This window comes from Chiloscyllium punctatum, chromosome 26, assembly GCF_047496795.1.
Source record: "Chiloscyllium punctatum isolate Juve2018m chromosome 26, sChiPun1.3, whole genome shotgun sequence".
NCBI lineage: Eukaryota > Metazoa > Chordata > Chondrichthyes > Orectolobiformes > Hemiscylliidae > Chiloscyllium > Chiloscyllium punctatum.
This window is the reverse complement of record NC_092764.1, coordinates 36,443,261-36,470,466: the sequence shown is the minus strand read 5'-3', so window position 1 is coordinate 36,470,466 and position 27,206 is coordinate 36,443,261. Positions and strand designations below refer to the sequence as shown.

General features: G+C 39.8%; 1 protein-coding gene across 1 annotated transcript in view; it reads right to left on the bottom strand.

Annotated features, from left to right (window-relative positions):
• ap1g1 (adaptor related protein complex 1 subunit gamma 1) overlaps window positions 1–27,206 on the bottom strand; it is a 110,698-nt gene that overhangs the window by 8,919 nt on the left and 74,573 nt on the right. Inside the window, exons 18-22 of the mRNA XM_072596138.1 lie at window positions 22,637–22,775; window positions 20,356–20,482; window positions 6,821–6,922; window positions 3,614–3,774; window positions 2,026–2,124 (exon numbers count right to left, since the gene is read on the bottom strand). Of these exons, the coding sequence (XP_072452239.1) occupies window positions 2,026–2,124; window positions 3,614–3,774; window positions 6,821–6,922; window positions 20,356–20,482; window positions 22,637–22,775 (628 nt within the window). The remainder of the gene's footprint in view (window positions 1–2,025; window positions 2,125–3,613; window positions 3,775–6,820; window positions 6,923–20,355; window positions 20,483–22,636; window positions 22,776–27,206) is intronic.

Sequence of the window (27,206 nt, the reverse complement as noted above, 5' to 3'; positions counted from 1 at the left end):
TCCTGCAAGACCTTAAAGCTGTCCCTCACTATGTTGTTGGTTCTCGCATGTACCACTCCCAGTGGCTGTTCACTCTCTCTTTCCAGAAGTTTATCAAGTCATTTGGTCAAGTTCTGAACTTTTGTACTCAGGAGGCAGAACATACGAGAAATCACAATCTTGGCCACAAACTAGACGGTCTATCCCTCAAACTATCGAGTCACCCATTACTACTAATCTACCTACCAGCCTCTCGCTTTTCACAAAGTAGCCTCAGGTACTATAATACTGTGTTTTCCCTCAAATCATCCACCAACAGCTCAGTCATGCTGCTCACTAAATAGGCATCTAAAATTCCACACCCAATTCAGCTACATGTGCACAATCAGATACGTGTGTCCTGGATGTGGTAAGGAGCCAAAACCTCCCACGTTTTACATTCCTCCAGCAAAACAAAATCAACTACAAGCAGTATCCAGATTACAAAGAAAAAGAAAGGCAAAATAATCAGTTTTCAAAGTAGTTCTTTCCAGGTTACTGTGCCACAGTACCAAGGAAATGAATGAATCCACATTCTCCAAATTGTTAAGCAGCTCGACCTCAAGTTAAATAACTCCCTGGAAAATGGCTATGTCCCAGATCAAAAATAAATCACTGAAGATTTTTGCTAATTGCAGCCATCTGTTGGCCTATAAAGAAACTCTTAGAAGCAACGTTTTTTTCTTAAAACACACAGACACCAATAGACAAACATTAAAAACAAAAATTACTATTAAATAAACCAATGCGCACCAATGAAACTAGTAAATGATCTGCATAATTTTTATTTAAAACCAAATGCTGCACTAAACATTGATTAAAAGTGTTAATTATTTGATAAACCCATTTTAACTGTATTAGTAAAGCTGTATATCATCAAGAATAATTTTTAACGCAAAACATTCTAAGACCACTGCTAATTCTTACTGGCTCATTGAGAATTTGACATGATGTAAAAATCAGCCTGAATGGGAACTAGAGAAGATGTGGGTGGCTAGCTTCCAAAAACTAGTACAAATTTGTAGAAAGTCCATTTCTGCTCTTCCACTGAGGGAGGTTGACAGAAATGAGATATATTTCCATACTGCAAATACACACAAGTCTTTTAAAAATATATAGAATTGGCACTGGTGGCAATATCGGAATAAGATGTCGGTGAATGAGACACATTAAAATGTAAAATTAATACGTACACTTTATTCACAATACTTTTTAACAAGTGCATGTCTGCAAAACAACATTGTCAGAAGCTGTCTGAAGGACACAACCCAAGTTAGGCTAGGTAAAAGGATCTGGAACTTGCAGTATCGAAGTTGCATACGACTCCTTAACATCTCATTTGTTACTCAAATGCATCTTGTTGAAGCATACCAGCATGCAAAAACACCAAAAACCCAGGGAAGTAACAGCCTTATTTAAATTGCAGTCATTAAAAAGCTAACCCTACATTTGAAACCATGAAGTGTAACAATGATTAACAGACAACACTGCACTTAAATAAAGTGACAAAGATAAACAATACTTATAAATAATACCTTTTGCTCAAGGAATGAGTTTTATGATTGTGACTATTATAGTTTCTAATACAGCTGAGATCATAAATTATTTTGAATGTACCATTAAAAGTTATGAGAATCGATAACCAGAAAAACCTGTTTTAAAACACATTACAAGTTAAATTTTAAAGAGAATTTCACTGATAAAATTAATTTACAAAGCGTCAAAAATTCAGTTAGATCTATTTGAATTTCATTTTTTTCTAATAAATAGGCGTAATGAAATTAAATGCAATTTATTCATTCTGAGTGTGAAACTTGACAATTTGGCTTAGAAATGCGGAATTTTTGTCATGCAACTTCAGATACTTATTTTAGGTAAAGCGGTTTTGAAAAAGCCTCTTCATGCGAAGAAAGTCAATCAGGACTAGAAAGACAACACCTAAAGATTCTCTCAAATGTTGTCAAGAACCTCACACAAACTGAAATGTATTTGAAATTTAGGACATACCTTCTGTGGATTAAGCACTTTAATAACCTGTGTAACAGCTCCTGCATTTCGTGCTGGAATTATGTTATTACTTGGAGAAAGAAGCTGCAGCTGAAATGTCTGCAGAATTTAAGAAATAGATAACATGAATATTAGCATTCAAAACAGACAACAAATCACAATGTTAACTAATACTTAGATATATCTTTGCTTTTCTTGAAATGTACAATTTGAACAGTTAACCGAATATGTGGATAACACAAATTCAAATGATCACTGATGACCCTTTCCTCAAATTGTGCACCTAACAGTTCTCTTACAAAGGTTATCACTTTGTTGTCTTCAGAAGTCAATGTTCAAGCATGAAAACAAACGATTTGCTTAATGTCAACTGAATGATTGCAGGAAGGCAGATTATCTGAATAACCATAAATTTAGATAAGGGAATGCACAGCAAGATATAGGTATTCTCATGCACCAGTCACTGAAGGTAAGCATGTAGGTACAGTAGGAGGTAAAGTCAACAAATGGCATGTTGGCATGCACAGTGAAAGGATTCCAGTATAGGAGCATGGATGCCTTGTAGCAATTTATACTGTGACTTGGTGTAACTACACCTGGAATACTGTATACAGTTTTTGTCTCCTTATCTATCGGAGGTTGTTCTTGCTATAAAGTTAAAAATCACAACACCAGGTTATAGTCCAACAGGTTTAATTGGAAGCACACTAGCTTTCAGAGCGACGCTCCTTCATCAGGTGATAGTGGAGGGCTCAAGCTTGTTACAGTTCTTGCTATAGACTGTGTACAGTGAAGGTTTACTAGATTGAATAGAAACTTATAGAATTCTTGTAGGACTGGATACAGGGTAGATGCAGGAAGGATGCTTCTGATGGCAGGTGAGTTCAGAACTGGGTCACAGTCTAAGGATATGGTTTGGAGATCATGCTTACAGAATTAATAGCCAAAGGAGTCCAGGGTGATTGAGATGTGACACAAACAGATTAAAACTTTCATATTTTATAATGGGATATGCTGGCTTCTGTTCTTGGACATGTAAATCCCAGGACTACTACTAAATTACATTCTCAAGATAGTTCTGGTTTTTAAACAATAGGTAAGAAGTCTGTGCCCTAATACTATGTCAAACTGACAAACCTTCTGTACAGTTTTAGACTTTACATGGATTCACGCTGTTTTTGATCAAAATAGAATGTTATTCTGCAAAAACAAATACACCCCATAAGCCAATATGTGCGCGCATGTCGGAGTGACAGATCTGAGTATGCATGAGTGCATGTGTGTGTGCAAGGATATGGGGTAAGCCATTTAGGATTGAGAAGCAGCACTTTTTTTAAAACCCAGGTGGTGGTTAGCTTGTGAAATTTGCAACCGCAGAAAGCGATCAAGGTCAAAGCATCGAATAAGTTCAAGGTGGTGGATACAGCACTTAGGGAACAGGATATTAAGTTGGATGATCAACCATTATAATAAAAGGTAGAGCACAAACTTAATGGTTGAATGGCCTATTTCCTGCATTTCTAAGCTATTTTATTAAAAGATAGATACACCTTGGCCTAACAGTACGATAAACCAAGTAAATACATACCTTTGGTACTGCAGCTTGAAATACAAAGTCAGTCATGTCTCCTTCTGTGGAGTTGGTAGCACTAATTGTAACAACAGTTACATTGGGATTTGTGTTGGAACGCTCGAAGTTGAATTCTATTTTTAAGCCACCTTTACAGTATGCTGTGACAGGAGGAATGCCTATGGAGTAAAAAATTGCATTTAGTGACAACATAGCATTTCCACTGTTAACATGGAAGTCAAATTTGTCTGCTGCTCAACTGTTCATTAAAAGTTATTTTAATGAATACCTGATTGGTTCAACACCACACCAAACACTGAGCACCACTCCCTTTAAACTTTTTGCATATACTCCAAAGAGGTGCTGGTGAGAGAATTTGTACTGGCTCTAATTAGGTCTACAAGGAATTCTCATTGCTCTACTTCTCCCTGGGTCCCTGTTGATCTCTTTTACTTGTACAGAGCATAATCGCCACTTCCGCCTTTCACATAGAAATGGTCATCAGCTGTTCCCAGCTTCTAGCCATCCCAGACATAATCTATCTCCATTTTTTGTTCTTCCTTTCCTCAATTTCTCCAATTCCATTTACCCATCATTTCATATTGTTTCCTCACCCAGACTTGAGGGAATTCCATTTCACAGCATCCAATTTTGTAATCTCTATCATGTCTGCTCTGGCAATGCCACCATCCAAATCAGAAATTCTGAACTGCTTTTATTATTCCACCTTCATGTGGTTTACAGGGTAGCTAACTAAGCCCATTTCATTTCTTCCACTATCTTTTAATGCACCCACAAGATGTTGGCAGCACCAGCATTTATTATCCATTCCTAAATATGCTTAAGGTGCTGGTGAGCTATGTTTTTGAACTGCTACAGTCCTTGAAATGTAGGTATGCTCGCAGTGCTGTTAGGGAGGGATTTTGACCTAATGATAGTGAAGGAACACAAGTTCCAAGTCAGGATGATGGTGAGTGGTTTGCACGGAAACCTGCAGCTGGTGTTGTCCCATGTATTGGCTGCTCTTGTCCTTCAAGGCAGTAAAGGTTTAAAGTTTGGAAGATGCTGGCAAAAGATAACTTAGTGAGTTGAGTCAGTGCATGGTGTAGATGGCACACACTGCTGCCATGGTTCAGGAAATGAAAGTTGAAAGTTTCAGATGGGATGTAAATAAAGTAGTTTTTTTAATCCTGAATATGTTGAGATTGTGTATAAATTTCTAGACAAGTGGAGAGTATTCCATCATACTCCTCATTTGGGCCCTACAAATAGCGGACAGGCTTTGAGTCATCAGGAGGGGAGTAGTTTGCTGTAGAATTCCCAGCCTCTGACCAGTTCTTAGTCAGTGATTATACGGCTGGTACAGTTCAGTTTCTGATCAACTTCTGGAAGTTGATAAAGGTGGATTCAGCAATGGTAATAATTTTGAATGTCAAGGGGCAATAGGTGAATTCTCTGGGAGGCAGCACAATTATTTGCTACTTAGTAGCCAAAGCGCGAGTAACGTCCAAGCCTTGTTGCATTTGTACACCGATTGCTTCAGTACCTGATGAGTCATAAATGGTGTTGAATGATGTACAATTAGAGGGGGAGAACATGCCCACTTCTGACTTTATGATGGAGGCAAGGTCTTTGTTATAACAGCTGAAATGGCAGATAGAGTTCAATTTGGATAAATTTGAGGTATTGCATTTTGGTACAACAAAGAGGGGCACACCACTTAAACAATTAATGGAGGAGTCTAGGGGGAACCTAGGGGGTTCAAGTACAAAATTCTTTGACGTTTGCATCACAGGTAGACCGGATGCTTAAAAATGCATTTAGCACGTTTGCCTTCATTGCTCAGTTCTGAGTATAGGAGTCGGAAAGTCATGTTGATATTACAGGATATTGGTGAGGCCTCTTCTGGAGTATTGTGTCCAGTTCTGTTCACCGGTTACAGGAAGGAATCCAAGCTAGAGAGGGCTCAGAAGAGAATTACCAGGATGTTGTCAGGTATGGAAGGTTTGAGTTATAATGAAAGGCTGGATAGAACCAGTCTTACTCAAGATTGGGATACAGACAGACTACCTCTACAGACAGACCCCACACCTTTAATGCATTGCCTGAGTTGAGATGTCACCTTTTGTTATAAAACCTCAAGTTATTTCAAGGTGACTCAAAAGAACTTCTTGAATTTACATAATAATAAAGTAAAACCTGCGCTCTAAAAGTTGAAAGACTTAACAATCCAGGTTTGTTCGATATATCACTGTATGACACTGATCTTCTAGTATAAATTCTGTTTTATGATCTGATACTCCACAACCACCTGAAGGAGCAATGCTCAGAAAGCTAGTGCTTCCAAATAAACCTGTTGGACTATAACTTGGCGTTGCGTGATTTCTAGCTTTGTCCACCCCAGTCCAACACCGGCTCCTTTACTGAAAGGCAATTTGCTTGTACAAGCCTCTTTTCGTCCAGAACCGGTCATAATGCCCCAAGAATCCAAAATTTTTCTCTGGCTGCACCATGCCTTTAGCTGCACATACATCTGCTCTAACCTCCTATTTTTAGAGACATTAGCTCCTGGTATTGGTAATAGTCTGGTGATTAATATTTTTGGAGATTCTACTTGAAGTCTCCTTCCTAACTCCCTAGACTCTGACCAATAAGATATTAGGAGCAAAATTAGGCAATTCAGCCCACTGAGTCTGCTCCTCCATTCGATTATGGCTGATAAGCTCATGATGTATTGGAGAAACTCCTCCTCTTCCCATTCCCTGGCTTTGTACTTGGAAAAGTCATTTTCTTCCACATTTTCCAGTTCTGATACAAGATTATTTACCTGAAGCAGAAGCCTCTTTGTCCATGGATGCTGGCTGATAAATTTTCCAGTATTTTGTTTTTTATTTCATATTTCTAGCATCCGTAGTGTCTCTACATCTTGCGGTATTCTGACAAGCATTGTCATGAAAACCAATGCTAATCCCCTGGTCTAGGTGGATTACATTAACACATATTAAAATGATTTGGGTTGTGGATCAACGTAGCAACTTACTCCCATCTTCAAGAGCAAATAGGATAGTCAATAAATGTTGGTCATGCCACTGACAAGCAATTCCCAAAAATAAATTCAAGGATGACTTGGATCAGAGCATTAAATAACTGGCACACATGGAACTATTCAAGGATGCTTTCATGTGATACAATTTAACCATTCCAAGTGGGAGAAAAAAAATCTACCTGAAGCCAAATCATTGAAGACTTGTTGTGATGCTAGACCATCCAATAGAAAGGGAGGCTGCGAAACTTGTGGCGCTTGAGTATTTATTGGCATGGCTCCACCTGCAAATCAAAACCACAACTTACAGGATTTATCAAAAATACTTTGAAATAGCAGCCATGAAATTGCCATATTTCAGCATAAACCATCCCAATGTAACTAGTTTTAGAAATTTTATCAGAATGTTTTGTCCCTAAAGAGGAGTTTTTCTTAAAAAGGCATTCCATAACGTATTACAAGTACAAATGCAGGCTTTGTGTAACAATTCTAAACAAACATTAAGTGACTTATCACCAGATGCATTATTTTCAAAACAGTTTTCTTCATACAGCATGGATACAAACTGCTAGTGTAGAGTGTCACTGCGTGCTCACAGATTGAAGTTTTGGTTTCAAATCAAAGGCAAAGTTGGAATGGTGATCAAACTATGTTCACACTTTCTTTTTCTACAGACACACTGGCCTGCTGAGCATAGTCAACATTTTCTGTTTTTGTACTTGATTTCTAGAATCTGCAGTATTTCACTGGGTAAAGTTCACTGGGTGTCTTAAATTAATAAAGAATGTGTGTTTTTGGTAGGGGCAGGGAGGCAACAAAGGCTGCTTTTTGACAGGGTGAATGTTGAAAGGCTTTACACCTTGGCTGGAGGTTTAGATCTGGAGGGGCATAATATCAGGATAAGGGGTTCTCTATTTAGAATGGAAATTGGGGTTCAAGGAGCACCTTCACTGCCTAAAATTCTAAACTCTTTTGAGGTATGAACCCTAACAGAATGATGTTTTTAACAGAAAGACATTGATAAAGTTAAGAAAGGTGATAATACGTATTTAACCTAGAATATTAATTGTGTCATTAACTAGCCAACCTGAACCAATTCAGCATTTTGTTTCTCTTACAGATTTTCAGCATCCAGAGTAGTTTGCTTTTGCACTGAAAGAACTGCCTTCTGGAACAGAACATTAACTTTACAGTCTGTCATGACTGGTTACTTGCTCTCAATATGAAATAATTTTTATTAACGAAACCTACCTAGCACAACTTGCCATGTACAAAACCAAAACTGTCAAGTTAAAAACAGAAAATTATGAGAATACTCAAGTTTGACAGCATCTGTGGAGTTAATGTTTCATACCTACCTGTGATTTTTCAGAACTTTGTCCTTACTGCAGAGTTCTAGCATCTGTATTAGTGGGCTTTGATCTAAAGAGGTCTAATTTTAGAGGAGGAAGTTGTTCATTATCCGGCCCAAATAAATAGTCAGACAAGACAAAGCAGTTGTGATAAAGGCATACAGATTACCGCAGAAATTGTAACAGGTGGGATTGTGATGAGCAGTTTAAGATCATTCTATTTTTTATTGCTGAAGATGCATTCAACATCATTGGTTCAGTGACATTCCCTACATAAAAGTCAAAAGGTGAAGGATGGTCACTGATAGTTGCGCAATGTTCAACATAATTAATAAATCCTCAGATATGAAGCAGTCAGTGCCCACAGCAAGACCTGGACAACAACCATACTTAGAATGACAAGTAATAGTAACAACTAACATGTCATCTTCGACAAGAGACAATCTAACCATTGTACCTTGATATTTAGTGGTAATTACAATTGCTGTACCCCCCACTACCAGTAACCTGTAGGTTACTCATGTCCAGAAACTATCCAATCCAAAGTTGTAACAGTAAGTACAGTCTATAAAATGCAGTAACACACAAACACCTTTGGCAGTACTATCCTACCTGAAACCATTGCCATCTAGAAGGACAGAGACAGCAATCACATAGGAACAACAGCAGCTGCAAGTTCCCAAGTTGTACACCATCCTCGTTCCTCCACCATCACAATCAAAATGCTGGAGCTCCCTTCCTAAAAACTGCGGATGTCCCTACATCCCAAGGACTGCAGTTCTTTGAAGTAGAAGCTCACCACCTCCTTCTCCAGAGTAATTAGGATGGCCAACAAATGCTGGCCTGGCCAGCAATGTATACACTCCTTTAGTGAATAAAATAAAAAGCAATTTCTGAATGCAACATTTCCCCAAGAACAACCTGGATTTTAAAACCTTTATTTTGAACAATACAAGCAGCAGGAAAGATGTTGTCCTTTATTGGAATTTAACCTTCTTTGATGTGGTTGGGACAGGAAGGAGATATTTTGGACTTCTTTTCCACTCCTGCCAGTCAGGCCATTTACTACAGTAAAGTATGTCATTTCCCGTCTGAAGGCTTGAGCATCTCTTGGTTTCAAGCTTCTATAAAATGCACTTGATAATACTATCTAGAGATACATAAAACAGCCAGACACCCCTTTTAGGTTTACTGGTGGCAGCTTGGCATGGTAATCAGCACTGCTGCCAGTGTTCAATGCTGGACTTGGCTGACTATGTGGGGTTTGCATATTCTCCCTACATTTGCACTGGTTTCTACCCAGTTTCTAGTTTCCTCTCTCAATCCAAAGAGGTGCAGGTTAGTTGGATTCGCGATGTTAGAACACAAGAACTAGGAACAGGAGTAGACCGTCTAGCCCTTCCAATAGATTGTATTGGATGAAGTTATGATGTCAACTTGACATTACAGGTACTTTGAGATCTGATAAATTTTGCAAGGTGCGAAGATGGATACCTTAACTGCCAGGTAGCTCTTTCAGGAGTTGGTATGGACCCAATGGTTGAATGGCCTCCTGCACTGTCAAATTCTACGATTCCTTAACCAACCACTTCAGTCAAAGTGTGTCACCAGTCATTTTAAGGAACATCTTAAAGCATGAACAAGAGGAGATGTAGAGGCAGCAAGGTGTAGAGAGAAAATGACAGAACATGTTGTTATCTCAGTAGTTAAAGGCGTGATCAGCTAAAATGAAGCCATACCGTATCTATTGGAATATTTCTGACTACTTTTTAAAAGTTAAATTTATGGGGTTGACTATTACATGGATACAACTTTTGAGTGGCTGAAGTTCAAGCCCATCAAGATTCATATCATTAGCAAAAGCCCAACTGATCTCTAAATAAACAAATTAAAAAATACACAACAAATTCAAGTAAATCTGAAAACCTGGAGCGAAGCATGACAGCTGGCGGAATAGAAGACCCAGAGCACAGCATGATGGCCAGCACACTGTCTCATAAGTGTTGATCTGTTGTTGTAGTTCTGTTCGCCGAGCTGGGAATTTGTGTTGCAGATGTTTCGACCCTGTCTAGGTGACATCCTGAGTGCTTGGGAGCCTCCTATGAAGCGCTTCTGTGATGTTTCCTCTGGCATTTATTGCCATTTGTATCTGCCACTTCAGGTTGTCAGTTCCAGCTGTCTGCTATTGGGTCCAGGTCGATGTGCTTATTGATTGAATCTGTGGATGAGTGCCATGCCTCTAGGAATTCCCTGGCTGTTCTCTGTTTGACTTGTCCTATAATAGTAGTGTTGTCCCAGTCGAATTCATGTTGCTTGTCATCTGCGTGTGTGGCTACTAAGGATAGCTGGTCATGTCATTTCGTGGCTAGTTGGTGTTCATGGATGCAGATCGTTAGCGGTCTTCCTGTTTGTTCTATGTAGTGTTTTGTGCAGTCCTTGCATGGGATTTTGTACACTATGTTGGTTTTGCTCATGCTGGGTATCAGATCCTTCGTCCTGGTGGGTTGTTCTGAGAGTGGCTGTTGGTTTGTGTGCTGTTATGAGTCCTAGTGGTCGTAGTAGTCTGGCTGTCAGTTCAGAAATGTTCTTGATGTATGGTAGTGTGGCTAGCCCTTTGGGTTGTGGCATGTCCTCATTCCGTTGTCTTTCCCTTAGGCATCTGTTGATGAAATTGCAGGGGTTTGGCGAATATACTGTATAGGTGTTCTTCCTCTTTTTGCAGTTCTGGCGTACTGCAGTGTGTCGTGGCCCTTTTGAAGTGTGTGTTGTGGTGGTTGCTTTCGTAGTTCAGGACTTGGTCTGAGTGTGTGGCTTTCCTGTAAACCTTTGTGGTGAATTCTCCGTTCGGTGTTCTCTGTACCATCACGTCTAGGAATGGGGTTTGGTTGTCCTTTTCTTCCTCTCTAGTGAATCTGATTCCTGTGAGTGTGGCGTTGATGATCCGGTATGTGTTCTTAATTATTACAAAGGTATCTACATATCTGACCCAGAGTTTGGGCTAAATGTGCGGTAAGACTGTTTGTTCTAACATTTGCATTACCACTTCTGCTATGAGTCCAGAGATCGGTGAGCCCATGGGTGTGCTGTTGATTTGTTCATAAATTTGGTTGTTGAATGTGAAGTGTGTTGTGAGGCACAGGTCCAGTAGTTTGAGTATGCAGTCTTTGTTGATAGGCTCCCTGTCTTGTTGTCTGTCCTGTATGTCTAGCAGGTTGGCTATTGTTTCTCTGGCTCGGGTTTTGTCAATAGAGGTGAACAGTGCCGTTACACTGATTGAGACCATAGACTAGATTACATGACAATGTGGAAACAGGCCCTTCGGCCCAACAAGTTCACACCGTCCCGAAGCGCAACCCACCCATACCTCTACATTTACCCCTTACCTAACACTACGGACAATTTAGCATGGCCAATTCACCTGACCTGCACATCTATGGACTGTGGGAGGAAACCGGAGCACCCAGAGGAAACCCACGCAGACACGGGGAGAACGTGCAAACTCCACACAGTCAGTCGCCTGAGGCGGGAATTGAACCCAGGTCTCTGGCGCTGTGAGGCGGCAGTGCTAACCACTGTGCCACCATGCTGCACATAGTTTCTTCCTTGTCTATGTGCATTTTTCTGATGATGTCCAAGAATTCCTGTGTTGACTGTATAGAGTGTCTGGATCTACTGATCAGGTTTTTCAGTTTCTGCTGTAGTTCTTTAGCCAGTTTGTGTGATGGTGTCCCTGGTAGTGATACTATGGGTCTGAGTGGGATGTCTGGTTATTGCACTTTAGGTAGTCCATAGAATCTGGGGGTGGTGTTGCTTTCAGGTTTCATTCTCTATAGGTCAAACCTGGTTATCGGTCAGTTTTTTTGTAGGTTCCTTAGTGTGTTGTTTATCCTATTGGTGAACTGGGGGGGTGGGGTCAAACTCCCTCTTTTGGGAGGTGTTGGTATCTGCAAGTTGTTGTTGCACTTTTTGGATGTACTCTACTTTGTCAGGGGACGAAACGTCTGCAGCACAAATTCCCAGCGCGGCGAACAGAACCACAACAACTAGCATCCGAGCTACAAATCTTCTCCCAAATGTTGATCTGTTATTTGTGAAGAACTAGGGTCAACTTTTACATGAGATATGGAAAATCTAGATTTTCTGGCCAAAAATAAGGGGTCAAGTTTTACATGAGATCGACTTTATTACTCAAGTATATGCAGTAATTAAAATTGGAAATGCTCATTGGGTGAGAATTGGAGTACAGATATTTTGAGAGTTTGGAGCCGATTACAGAGATAAGGGAGGGCCGGCCATTTATAGTTTTTAAAAAAATTCAAAGACCTGAAAATTAAAAAAGGTATTGCTTAATCATTAAGCTACTTTTCCAAGGTTAAGTTTGACAATGCTGAAATTTACTTTAGCTCAACCAAACGAAAGCAATTACTTTTGAATTGTGCACATTTTTAATTGTGCACAAGTTTTAATTTGAAAATATAAAGGTTGCGGCACATGAAACAGGTGTAGGCACATGAAACAGGTGTACAATAGCGCTTTTATAAAGTTTATTTGCATGTGTTTCTACTTCCTGGCTAGTATTTTTAAACCATGTATTCAGAAAGAAAATTTGACCACAAACACAACCAAACTAATGGGGGAAAAAAATCAAATTCATATGTTCGTTCCATAAAGGCAAAATATTTAAAGTTAGAATGACTTATGAAATATTCTTCAGGTAGCACTGATATGCAAAACCTCAGTTTGAAATATATCACAATCCATGCTGATACCCAAGTCCCATTACTCCCAGGTTGGCACAGAGGTTAGACTTAATCAAATTATTCAAAAATCCCAATTTTCATCCCTGATGCACTCTAGTTCATTGTAAACTGTAATTAATTACTGTTTATAACAGATAATTGAATTCCAACTACTGGCAAACAAACTGGGAGTTATCAATTTATAACTTTAACGTAAATTTTACCTGTTCTTAGTACCATACATGTACACAGACAAATCAAAACAATGTTATGGGTGGAAAAAAAATGTTAAGAAACAAGTCGACAGCACCAGTCCACCGGAGTCAGAGGTGTCCTGTTGCTTCTTCAGAGTCCCAGTCATCCTATTTCTAACTACTTTCAGTTATTTAATGCAGACACAGCGCAGTTTGCATGCTAATTGTTCAGTGTCTCAGTCACTGGTTCAAGGCAGCAACTTATAAAAGTAAATAGCTAGTGTAAATAGCCAGTTGTCTTTCAATTAATTGTTGATTCTTTACAAGAGGACAAGAGTTCTTTTTTGGAGAAGCTGGAGATTTTCTACTGCTGTATTGTTCAAAGACAGTCCACTTGCACAAGAGTCAGAATTGTTGTCATACTAAACATAAACGGTTCTAAATGAAAACTAATCAGTGTTTCTGGGCAAATTACCCTGAACACCCACGGCAATGAATCCAGTAACTGCTCCCAACACTTGAAGAACACAACAAAAGACACAGTCACTACAGTCCTACCCAGGCCATAGGTTTGCTCTCTAATTAACTTGGGGATCACCAAGTTGACTCACCTGAGGCTGGTTTAACTTGGGGATCACCATGCCTCAGGTGAGTCAAGGCAAGAGATTGAGGAGAGTCCTTCGTGGCAACCTCAAACTGAAGCTATGCTGTTGGCATCGACTTGCATTACAAACTGGTCACCCAGCCGACTGACCCCCAACAGGGCAATAATGTAAATATAACCGATTTCCAGCAACTTGTTTAAAACTGCAACATCGCCTTCCAAAGTTTTGTTTTAAAGCAATATCCTTTTCCTATTTTGATCTTCTATACGAAATAGAGAGAAAATAATCTTTATAATGAGCATTTAATAAAGATAAATTAATTAAAAACCTGGGTAATTTCACAGAAAATTATACCTAAATGTACTGATGACATAAAGTTCGGTGACATTGGAGATGATAGCATAAAATCATAAAGGAATATTAATAGACTAGGTGAACAGGCAAGAACTGTGGCAGATGGATTTCAATCTAAGTGAGAGGTTAGCCACTTCAGACATCCAAAGAGACTTAGGGGCTCAAGTGCATGGTTTTTAAAAATACCATTAACTGGCGCAGAAAATAATAATCCAAGCTGATGGAAAGATGGCCTTTATATCTGGGAGGACTGGAGTACAAGTATGCAGAACTTATTTTGCAGCTTTACAAAATCCTGGTTAGCCTCCACTTGGAGTACTGACAGATCTGCTGACTATGCCTTAGGAAGGATATATTGGCCAAAAAGAACAAAAATACCAGTTAAGATTGTAGTACCATAGGGTCATAGAGATGTACAGCATGGAAACAAACCCTTCGGTCCAACCCGTCCATGCCGACCAGATATCCCAACCCAATCTAGTCCCACCTGCCAGCACACGGCCCATATCCCCCCAAACCCTTCCTATTCATATACCCATCCAAATGCCTCTTCAATGTTGCAATTGTACCAGCCTCCACCACATCCTCTGGCAGCTCATTCCATACACGTACCACCCTCTGCGTGAAAAGTTGCCCCTTAGGTCTCTTTTATATCTTTCCCCTCTCACACTAAACCTATGCCCTCTAGTTCTGGACTCCCCGACTCCTAAAGTAAAGACTTTGTCTATTTATCCTGTCCATGCCCCTCAATTTTGTAAACCTCTATCAGGTCACCCCTCAGCCTCCGACACTCCAGGGAACACAGACCCAGCCTGTTCAGCCTCTCCCTGTAGCTCAAATCTTCCAGCCCTGGCAAAATCCTTGTAAATCTTTTCTGAACCCTCTCAAGTTTCACATCATCTTTCCGATAGGATGGAGGCCAGAATTGCACGCAATATTCCAACCAATGACCTGTACAGCCGCAAAATGACATCCCAACTCCTGTACTCAATACTCTGACCAATAAAGGAAAGCATACCAAATGCCTTCTTCACTATCCTATCTACCTGTGACTCCACTTTCAAGGAGCTATGAACCTGTACTCCAAGGTCTCTTTGTTCAGCAACACTCCCTAGGACCTTATCATTAAGTGTATAAGTCCTGCTAAGATTTGCTTTCCCAAAACGCAGCACCTCATATTTATCTGAATTAAACTCCATCTGCTACTTGTCAGCCCACTGGCCCATCTGGTCAAGATCCTGTTGCAATCTGAGGTAACCTTCTTCGCTGTACACTACACCTCCAACTTGGGTGTCATCTGCAACAGAGGGGTCAGGGAGCACAGGGAGGTCAGTGACAATGATGGGAGGAGTGTAGGGTAAATGCATGAGTGATACGGAGATCAGTTTTATAGTTAGCCCTGTACTTTCTCCTTGCTAAATATATCAGCTGGAGTCAGATCCCTCCAAAGCCTCTGACCAAACTAGGGACATATTTGAGAGTTCCAGATTCCAGCTAATCGACCAGAAATATAAAAGTCCCTGAGCAATTACTGTAGTATCAATGCATTGGGACTTCTGAGACACTGATTAGGATCTTTCAGGGTATGCTCTGTCCCAGACTATTAGGTTATCAGAAGACCTGGGCCAACAATAACATCCTTTATGAATACACATACAAAGTAACTATTGATTCAATCAGTTCTTTATTTTCACTTTAATATTACCTGCACCTACTTTAAAGAGCCCACTTCAAATGGTGAGGAATTTGTCAAATGGCTTTCAAGAAACTTTTCTTTATCAATAGTGGTTAGTACTGCTGCCTCAAAGCGCCAGGGACCCGGGTTCGATTCCAGCCTCGAGTGACTGTCTGCGTAGGTTTCCTCCGGGTGCTCAGATTTCCTCCCACAATACAAAAGATGTGCAGGTTAGGTGATTCGGCCAGGCTAATTTGGCCAGAGTGTTCAGGGATGCATAGGGTAGGGGAATGGGTCTGGGTGTGTGTCACTCTTCAGAGGGTTGGGCTGAAGGGCCTGTTTCCACACTGTAGGAATTCTATTAAAAATAAGTGGATGCTCCTATTAGAGGAGCAAAGCTGGACCTTCTTTTGGGTACTAAGACAGGCATGATTACAACATTTAAAAGACATCTGGATGGGTACCTGAACAGGAAGGGCTTAGAGGGATAGGAGTCAAATGCTGGCAAATGGGATTAGATCAGTTTAGGATATTTAGTAGGCATGGAGGAGTTGGACTGAAGGGTGTGTTTCCATGCTGTACAGCTCTGTGACTCTATGGCAGGTGACTGAAGTAAAGGTGGAGGAACGTTTCAGGTTATAGAGTCAGAGATGTACAGCATGAAAACAGACCCTTCGGTCCAATTCGTCCATGCTGACCAGATATCCCAACCCAATCAAGTCCCACCTGCCAGCACTCGGCCCATAACCCTCCAAACCCTTCCTATTCATATACCCATCCAGATGCCCCTTAAATGTTTCAATTGTACCAGCCTCCACCACTTCCTCTGGCAACTCTTTCCATACAAGTACCACCATCTACATGATAAAGTTGCCCTGTAGGTCTTTTTTTATATCTTTCTCCTCTCACCCTAAACCTATGTCCTCTAGTTCTGGACTCCCCGACCCCAGGGAAAAGACTTTGTCTATTAATTCTATTAGTTTTGAAATTGTTACGGAAAAGGGTAAGCCTTCCATAAAAGTTCAGGTTTTTAAATTAGTATGAGACAAGAACTTTCAAAAGTTGATTTGAGTAGATTGTTAGCAGGCAGGAGTTCTGACAAATGGGAAGCTTTCAAGAGTGAGAGATGATGGAAGTTCAGAGACATTATGCTCCTACGAGAGTGAAAGATGAAGGAAAGATGGATGAATAAAGATAGAGGCTCCAGTCAGGACAAAAAGAGAATCTATTTTCGATATCAACAACCTGGTTCAATTGAATCTCTTAATCAATAAACATTGTAGGGGTATTCTTAAGAAATCAGAAGGTAGAGAGGGGATATGAGATAGCATTGGAAGATAAGGTTAAGGATAATCCAGAGATTCTACAAACATAAGAGCATGTAGGGCCTCAAAAGATCAAGGAGATAGTGTGTGTTGAACACCAGCAGATGGGAGAGATACTAAATGAATATTTCGTGTCAGTTTTTACTGTGGAGAAAGAAATGGAGTCTAGAGAATGCAAAGAAATAAACTTTGACGTTTTAAAAACTCTACACATTACAGAAGAGGACGTTCAGGAGGTCTTAAGAGAATATAAAAGTGGATAAATCTCCATGACCTGATCTAACATATCCTAGAATGTTATGGGAAATAAGGGAGGAAATTGCAAGACCCCTTGCAGAAAGTGTGCATCATCTAGAACTACGGGTGAGATGCCCGATGACTGGAGGTGTTTCTTTGTTTAAGAAAGCTTGTAAGGAGAAACCAGGTAACTATAGATCTGAGAGTCTGACTTTGGTTGTGGGCAAATTGCTAATAGGTGTTAATAAAATATAGGATTTACAGATTGAGAAGCAAACAGATTAGGGATAGTCAGCATGGTTTTATGTGAGGAAAATCGTGCCTCATTAAAATTGATTAAGTTTTTTGTGGAAGTTACTAGAAAAGATTAATGATGGCAGAGCAGTAGACATTGTTTATTTGGATTTTAGCAAAGCCTTTGACAAGGTTTTGCATAGTAGACTAATTGGTAAAGTCAGCCCAAATGGGATTCAGGGTGAGCTTGCCAATTGGATACATAATTGGCTTAACGGCAGGGGACAGTGGTGGAGGACAGTTGCTTTTTGGACTGGAGGCCTATCACCAGCAGTGTTCTGTGGGGATCAGTTCTAGGTCCTCTTTTGTTTGTCATTTATGTAAATGTTTTGGATGAGGATATAGAAGGCATATTACTAAGTGTGCAGATGACACCAAAATTGGTGGCATAGTAGACAGTGAAGAAGATTTTCTAAGATTACTAAGGAATCTTGATCAAATGTGACAATGGGCTGAAAATTGGCAGATCGAGTTCAATCTGGGGATATTGCATTTCATTACAACAAAAGAGCGCAGGGCTTTTACAATTAATGGTAGTGCGCTGGGTACTATGATAGAACAGAGGGACTTAGGGTGCAGGTACATAAGTTTGCATCACATATAGACAGTAGTTAAGGCGGCATTTGGCACACTTGCCTTCATTGCTCAGTCCTTTGAGTATAGGAGTTGGGAAGTCATGTTGAGGTTGTACAGGACATTGCTGAGGCTTCTTCTGGAATACTGTGTCCAGTTTTGGTCACCCAGCTATAGGACAGACAATATTAAGCTGGAGAGAGTTCAGAACAGATTTACCAGGATGTTGTCAGATATGAAAAGGTTTGAGTTATAAAGAAAGTCTAGAAAGGCTGGAATGTTTTTCACTGAAGATTTAAAAAAAACGAGGCTTTTTGGTTTTTTTTTACACAGTGGGTGGTTCTAGTGTGGAATGAACTCCAAGGAAGTGGTAGATGTGGGTACAATTACGATGTTTAAAAGACATTTGGATAGATACATGAATAGCACAGGTCAGGCAGCATCAAAGGAGCAGGAGAAGCGACGTTTCGGGCATAAGCCCTTCTCCAGGAATGAGGAGGGTGTGCCAAGCAGGCTAAGATAAAAGGTAGGGAGGAGGGACTTGGGGGAGGGGCGTTGGGAATATGATAGGTGGAAGGAGGTTAAGGTGAGGGTGATAGGCCGGAGAGGTTGGGAAGATGATTGCGGGTCAAGAAGGCGGTGCTGAGTCTGGGGGTTGGGACTGAGAAAAGGTGTGGGGGGAGGGGAAATGAGAAAGCTGGAGAAATCTGCATTCATCCCTTGTGGTTGGAGGGTTCCTAGGCGGAAGATGAGGCGCTCCACGACACCTACAGGAACCCACCAACCATAAGATTTCTCCAGCTTTCTCATTTCCCCTCCCCCCACCTTTTCTCAGTCCCAACCCTCAGACTCAGCACCGCCTTCTTAACCTGCAATCTTCTTCCCAACTTCACTGCCCCCATCCCCTCTCCAGCCTATCATCCACACCTTAACCTCCTTCCACCTATTGTATTCCCAACGCCCCTCCCCCAAGTCCCTCCTTCCTACCTTTTATCTTAGCCTGCTTGGCACACCCTCCTCTTTCGTGAAGGGCTTATGCCCGAAACGTCAATTCTCCTGCTCCTTTGATGCTGCCTGACCTGCTGCACTTTTCCAGCAACACATTTTTAAGCTCTGATCTCCAGCATCTGCAGTCCTCACTTTCTCCTAGATACATGAATAGGAAGGTTTTGGAGGGGTATGGCCAGGAGCAAGCAGGTGGGACTAGTTTAGATTGGGATCAAGTTCAACATGGACTGGTTGGACCGAAGGGTCTGCATCCATGCTGTATGACTAAGTCTGGCTCATTGTCACTTGATGGTTCCAGACTATCTATTGCTTCAGAATACAATCAATTCACTACCTTGCTGAGACTAGTAAACTAATTGAAAAAATCATAGGTGGAAAGCTCTGATAGAAAATTTAAAATAGACACCACCATCTTCAGAAAAGCAAGTTCAGTTAGTCAGAGTTCTCACTGGAAGTCAAACTTATGCAAACAGCTTTAGTGCAAAAAGCTACAGAACATTTAGGCAATCTGAATAATCCTTTCCTGAATTTAACTGTTATCACAGTAATTCTTAACACAACAGTTTGCAGTGTTCTCATATTTTTCTTCCCCAGATTTGCAGGTTCTATTTGTTTTATTTTTCAAGAGAAAAATTTATACTAGTTGCATAGTTCAAACCTAAAGCTAGGTAGGAGGATGGGAGAAGAATAAAAACACAAGGGAAAGAAAGAGAGAGGGAAGTTAATGGAGTGCTGGCCACCTTGGCATTCTGCCAACAGTACAGAACATAGAAATACCCCGTCTGGAGGCCACAGTATCACTTAAGTGGCCTCTTCACTCCACTAACTTTACCAGCTGTGCAAAGGCCCCCATGTATGGAAAGCCTAGAAAACCCTGAAGGTAACCCTGCAGGCTTGAACCAAGGAATGTCCCATTTTGGCACTCTGTAGCCTAGTGAGGCATCTTCCTTCACAAGACATAATGGCCAAGTCCACAGCAATATTCTCAGATCCAACAATTTTCTATTATGTGAAGGTGCTGGTGTTGGACTGGAGTGGACAGTCAGAAGTCACATGACAGCAGGTTAAATGTTCACCAGGTTTATTTAAAATCAAGCTTTCACAGCACTCCTGTTGGACTGTAACTTGGTGTCATGTGATTTCTGACCTTTTCAACAATTGGCTGGTGGCTGCTGAGAGGCAAACATTAGCTGCTAGGTAGGAATAAAGCAGTCAGAGCTCCCACAAAACAGCCAAAACAAGCTGCTTTTGGCTTTCCAGCCCATTATAGAGGCCACCATGGATATGACAAAATCCAGCTCTGATAGTCAAAGTTCTTTTATTTCTTTGACTGCACATCAACACGTTTGCATTAAGCTTACCTGTTAGATCCAGCCCTCCTAACAGATCCAGAAGCTCTCCACCAGCTGTGTTTGGTTTACTGGGTGGTGCAGTCTGAATCGCTGGTGTCACATCACTTCCTCCAAGCAAGTCTAACAAGTCATTAGCCTGAAAAAGAGAAGGCTAAATTTTATACACACAACTCAAGCATTTAAATTTTAGCAAAAAAAAAATCACTTTAATTGGAATGTATTTCCAAATAAATCCATCGCTAATCCAAATTGATGTGGACACATTTTATTTATATGCATATCAGCGATCCAGTCTTGACATCCACTTCAATTGTCAAATTTATTACTCAGCATCTCTCTGCTAGCTTAATATTTTTTATTGAATTGCACCAATATATTTCTCAATTTAGTAGTAATCCAAGTGAGTTAGCATCATTAGTTTTAAAAGGAGGAGAATAATACTGAAAGCCATTTCACAAAAATGGGAAGAACTCAAAGCAGCTTCTAAACACAATATTTTGCTGTCTTTTCTGCACAATTTTACTCCTGTCAATGCTGAAGATTGAAAGAAGTTCTGTGCCCATTAGATACTCAAGCACTTGGTCAAAATTGCAATTTCTCCACCATTTTTATAAAAGTTGTTAAGTCATTGGAATTAGTGGGGACCACAAGAAGCCAGATACCACCTCCAAGGTTTCCATAATTGCACACTTCGAGTCTGAATTTTTCCCAAACAGTGCAAAGATTGAAAACATTTTACTTTGCAAGACATAAGAATGAACATAGAAACTTCTTGCACAGAATTACTAAAATACATACGGTCAAACAGTCAAGCAGAGATTTTAGGGGAGGGAATGATCAGATTCAAGTACAATCAATAAAAGGAATCCATAGTATTTCTACCACAATCCTGGTCTGAACAAAGGAAATTTTGAAGCCTTACTGCATTTTTGAGTAAGACCGGTCATGTCTAGACATTGAGGCTATTTAAGCCCACCCATCTATGTTTAAATTACCTACTTAAATGGCGGAGTATATTCATAATAACTGCTAATTATTTTTCCATTCTTTTTCGAACAATACAAAATTGGTCTTATTCTAGAATGCTGGGACTTGTCAAATTTTCTTGCGGAATTTTCCCCCTGCATCCTTCACACTAGTTTAGTGGTCCACAGACTATAATGGACAACATAATTGCATCTCTCTTTTAGGTTTAGCAAAATTGATTTTGTCCTTCAACCCTCAGACATCCTCTTTCCCAAAGCTTTATTTTATCAAGACCACCTCTCCTTTTCTTTTCCTGCACACCCTATAACCATGCACCCTGCATTTGCTTCAGACAGGCCTGTTATTGCTGCAACTCCACAAGATTATCCGAGCCCATAACGCACCAATCCTATTTACTGTAGCCCGAGCAGTTGCATACTTGCAACCCAATCCTGATTTACGTGTTTTAAATTCTCCCTTCCTTCAACTTCACCCATTAACATGCTATTCTCTATTTTAATGCTATGTCTCTCTGTAATGTCCTAGCATCTCTCAAATTTTTGATAGAGGGAATTTTAGAAAAATGCACAAAAATTACTAGCAGAATAGCCTGTAGGAACTTGGTCCTGCTCTGTTCAACTGCAACCTAGCCAGTTTGTACAAGTGCAGCTCCTCCCCCTCAGCCAGCTCTCGTTTTCCAAGAATTTAAAGGATTCCCTCCTGCACTATCTTTCCAGCCATATTCCATCAGTATTGCCCTCTTTCTGTACTCACTTGTACATGACACCAGGCGAACTCTTAGAGATTATGACATTTGAGGTGCTGCTTGTTAATTTTCCTCTTTGTACCCCCAACTTTCACAGAATTCCACAACCCCTTTCCTACCTATACCATTGATACCAATGCACATCACACCAATCTTCAACAGAACCTTCCAAACCCACCTTCTCTAACACAGTTGAATGAAGGTTACAGGTGCACAGGGACACTATTATATTTCTCAAATTACACACAACCCAACTGGGCCAAAATCCTGGAACACTATCTAGACCAGATAGACTGCAGTGATTCCAGATGGTGGTTCTCAATACTACCTTCAAGGACAGTTAGGGAATAAATGTTGGTCCTGCTGATGACATCCAGAATTTTAAAAAAATGTCCAAAATATTCCATCTATTTCAGGGTAGGTAAGGCACAAAAATATGTGGATCTAGAGATTTGAATTCCTTCAGTACAAGCCCGATAATAAATCAATATGAGCCAAAAATTCAATCATTCAACTCACGATTCTTAGTATTTGTGGAAATATACCAATTGAAGTTACCTGGTTACTAGGTGGAGTAGCACTGGGTGCCAATTTTGGTTCCACTATTGTAGGCTCTGCCTCTCCATTAGTTTGTGCAGTTTCTGTAGGTCCATTAGTTACCTTCTCCATTATAGGCATTCGTTCCAGCAGTGCAGATCTATCAGGTAAAAATTTCAACATTTAAAATCATTTATAATTCTAGAGTGATGATTCTTGAAATAAAAGTTTATTAATTCTAACAGAAATTTTTTGACCTCAAAAGTAAAAATGCCTACAAACGTTTATTTGATATTTTCACATGCTTACAAGTTATGTGCAGATAATCATTTCTGTAACTATGAGAACATTAAATTCAAATAATTTGGCATTTTTGCCAATATGCACAAATTTCTATATTCATTCTCATCAGTTAAAATAACATTCAAAATATATTTGCTTGAAATGTTCAAAATGGTTCAGCATGTTAGAATATTAATGGTTAGTAAGACATCAAGGAGGTTAGCAAAGGTGCTAAAATACTGTTTAGATGGGATGCATTTTGAGATATATGGTCAGGATAGGTGTGAAGAAGCCCAACATTAAAGAGGTTAGCATGTAAAATTAAAATGCATGATATCAGGGGATAGTGTACTGACATGGACAGAACCGGTTGGCAGACAGGAAACAAACAGTGGGAATAAATGGGTCTTTTTTTCAAGTGGCAGGGAGTGACTGTGGGGTACCACAGTGCTTGGACCCCAGTTATTCACAATATATGTAAATGATTTAGATGGAGAATCAAATGTAATTTTTGCAAACTTGGAGATAATACAAAACTGGGTGGGAGGATGAGCTATGAGGGAGGATGTAGCAATGGTCCATTGCGACTTGGACAGGTTGAGCAAATGGGCAAATGCATGGCAGATGAAGCATAATGTGGATAAATGTGAGGTTATTTACTTTGGTAGCAAAGTCAGGAAGGTAGGCCATCAGAATGAATTATCCAACGAGTTGGATCAAAGTAAATAAATGAACAATTGTGCGAGAAACACAAGACGTAGAAATAGGCCTTTCAGTCCATCCCTGCTCCACCATTAAATAAGATCATGTCTGACATAGCAATCCTCAACTCCATTTTCTCACCTTTTTCAAAAACCCTTGAATCAGATTAGAAATCTGGTTAGTTCAGCCTTGAATATCCCTTAATGACCCAGCCTCAACAGCCCTTTGTGAAGAATTCCACAGATTCACCAGTACTCAGTCAGAAGAAATTCCTCCTCATCTCTGTCTAGAAGAGATTACTCTCTGGTTCTGGAATTCCCACAAGGTGAAATAATCTCGCGGCATCTACCCTGTCAAGCCCCATTAGAATCTTGCGTTTTCCAATAAGGTGACTTCTCATTTTTCTGAACTCCAATGAGTACTGGCCCAACCTATTCAATCTCTCCTCATAAGTAAATCATTTCATAGACATATCAACCTAGGGAACTCTTTCTGGATGGCAATACATTTTCCCTTGGATAAAAAGGAACCATAATTGTTACAGTATTCCAGGTGTGGTTTAACTAGTGCCTTGCAGAGTTTTAGGATAGCTTCCTTATTTTTATAATGCATTTCCTTCTGCAGTCTTTCCATTTAAAATATCATGCTTTTCTGTTCTTCCTGCTGAAGTGCATAACTTCATAAGTTTCATCTGCCCAATTTTCACTCAATTTGTTTATATCTCTCAGCAGACACTAAATTCTCACTACTTGCCTTCTCAACTACTTTTGCATCATCTGCAAACTTGATCATACATTCACTTGTCACCCAAGTCATTAATATGTACTTTAAGTAAGTGTAGCTCCAGCAGAAATTCCCTCTTTCAACTTTCCATCTTCTATTAGGCAGCCAATATTATATCAATACTAATATACTACACCTAACGTCGCAGGTTTGTTTCAAATAGGCTTGTGGGGAAAAGGTTTTGGAAATCCAAAAGTATATCTTGATTCCCCATCTATCCAGCTTGTTGCTTCCTCAAAAGAATTGATAAATTTGTCAGGCGTACTTTCTCCTTTGTAAAGCAATGCTGATGTTGCTGCATTGCAAAATGCTATTATATCGTACATAATAAACTCTCAACATTTTTCCAGTGACTGCTGTTAAGTAGTTAGCTGAATTTCATTTCTCCCTTTTTTGAATAAGATGTTACACTGGCAGCTTTCCAGAAATTTAAGGATTCTTCGAAGATTACTACTAGTGCATTCACAATCTCTGCAGCTACTTTCTTTAATATCCCAGGATGCAACCTATTAAGTCCAAGAGACTTACTGGCCTAAACTTTATCAGTTCCTCTGTACTTTTTCTCTAATGATAGCTGCTGTACTCATTTCCTCCTCAATCTTTTCCCTCATTCAGATTATTCTGTATTTTTGGAAAGTAATTAGTGCCCTCTACTGAGAGGACTGACAAAGTATTTATTGAATTCTTCTGCCATTTTCTGGTTCCTCATTACGATGGTTCCAGCCTCTTTTTAAACAGGTTTATATTCACTTTGGCTCCTCTCTTCCCTTTTATGTATTCAAGCAAGCTCTCACTGTCTGCTTTGTCTTGCTTGCTAATTTACATTCAATGTTTTGGGTAATCTTTTATTGGATTTGAAAACTTCAATCTCCTGGCTTATTATATTTTCCAACCAGTTTTGACACTCTTTTCTTAAAATAAACTTTTGTACATTGCAGCATTATGTATACATTACCCTATCCTTTCATTTCGTAAATCTACACATCTCTTTTCCAGATATCCTTCATTACCACACCTCTATTCAGCTTAAAGCCCTTTCAGAAACTATACATATTCAATTTGCCAGGACTTTAATCCTAGCACAGTTCAAGTGAAGCTTGTCCCACTAAAACAGATCCTTTCTACTCCAGTAGAAGTGATAATGCTGAAACAGTGCCAAACTTCTGAACAAGAGAAGTTTGAATTCAAGGCAGATGGAAAGCACCTTAAATTTGCTGACAATGCAAATGCAGCAGACAGCAGATACAGCAAAATATTTCCAAGACAACATGGAATCGTTGAGCACTACGATGATAGATGATGGTTAATGGGCTCAAAAATGCCTGATGAGGTTCAATCTGGATAAAGGCAAGTTATTACATATTAGTACAACAAACAAGAGTAGGGCACAATTAGTGTTAGGGCCTTGGGTAGTGCTGTAGAACAGAGGAACCTAGGGGGTACAGGTCCATAATTCTTTGAAGTTTGCATCACATATAGACAGGGTTGTTGAAAAGGCATTTGGCACACTTGCCTTCAGTGCTCAGTCCTTTTGAGTTTTGGAGTCAGGAAGTCATGTTGAGATTGTACAGGACATTGGTGAGGCCTCTTCTAGAATAATGCATCCAGTTCTGGTCTCACAAATACAGGAAAGATATCATTATGCTGGTGAGGGTTCAGAACAGATTTACCAGGATGTTGCTGGGTATGGAAGTTGAGTTATAAAGAAAGGCGGGGACTTTTATTGCACTGCAGCGCAGAAATTTGCCAAGTGATGTGATAGAAGCCTTTAAAATACTGAGGGGTATAAATAGAATTAATGGTATTGTCTTTTCCCTGGAATGGGAGATTTCAAGACTGGGGGCACATTTTTAAGGTGAGAAGAGAGATTTTAAAAAAAGACGAAGGCAACTTTTTTTTAAACAGAGGGTGGTTTGTGTGTAGAATGAACGCAGAGGAAGTGGCAGATGTGGGTACAATTACAATGTTTCAAAGATATTGGGATAGATACATGAATAGGAAAGGTTTGGAGACATATGGACCAGGAGCAAGCAGGTGGGACTAGTCTAGTTTGGGATTATGTTCAGCATGGACTGGATGGACTGTTTCTATGACTCTATGATAACTAACAAAACAAATGTAAACCTTGCACAATAGTCACAAACCTACATTTTAAAAAAAGGCTAAGAGGGATTTACAAAAAAGAAACATGGAAACAATAATAGATTGAATACTGGAAAAACAAATTATAGTACATGGAACACTAGGACATATCTAGAACTCAGGTTTACAGGGCAGACATAAAACAGAATATGAAATATGAAGTTATAAGTGTTGTCAAATTCTTACAAGTACATAAACGTTATAATGGAAGTTCGTAAATCTGAGTGCAATCGGCCAACTGCCCTTTTCTCATCTTCAGCTGAAAACTTTAAGATTTTGTTTAAATCACAGTTGTTTCTGCTATAACATGGTATTTCTGTTCTCACACAATCCAGTGTTAAGAAAATTGTGTAATGGCAGCACGATTTAAACTAATGGGGCCAGAATCACATTATAACCAACACACGCTTTAAAAGTTCATGCTTTAGAAACAAATGTCCCCAATTTGTTAATGATGTTATAGCAAATTTGAATTAAGTAAACACTTGTTATAGCAGAATAAGTTGTGATTGAACTTACCTACATCAACTTCTAATTAATATTTTGGATTAGTGAACCAATACAAGGATGAAGCAGTACTGAATTGCTTTACATGGACAGTTAAAGACATACAGAACATTCAATTATATAAAACTGCACTAAGTACACATGCTTAAAGTATGATTTAGCCACCTGAAGGAGC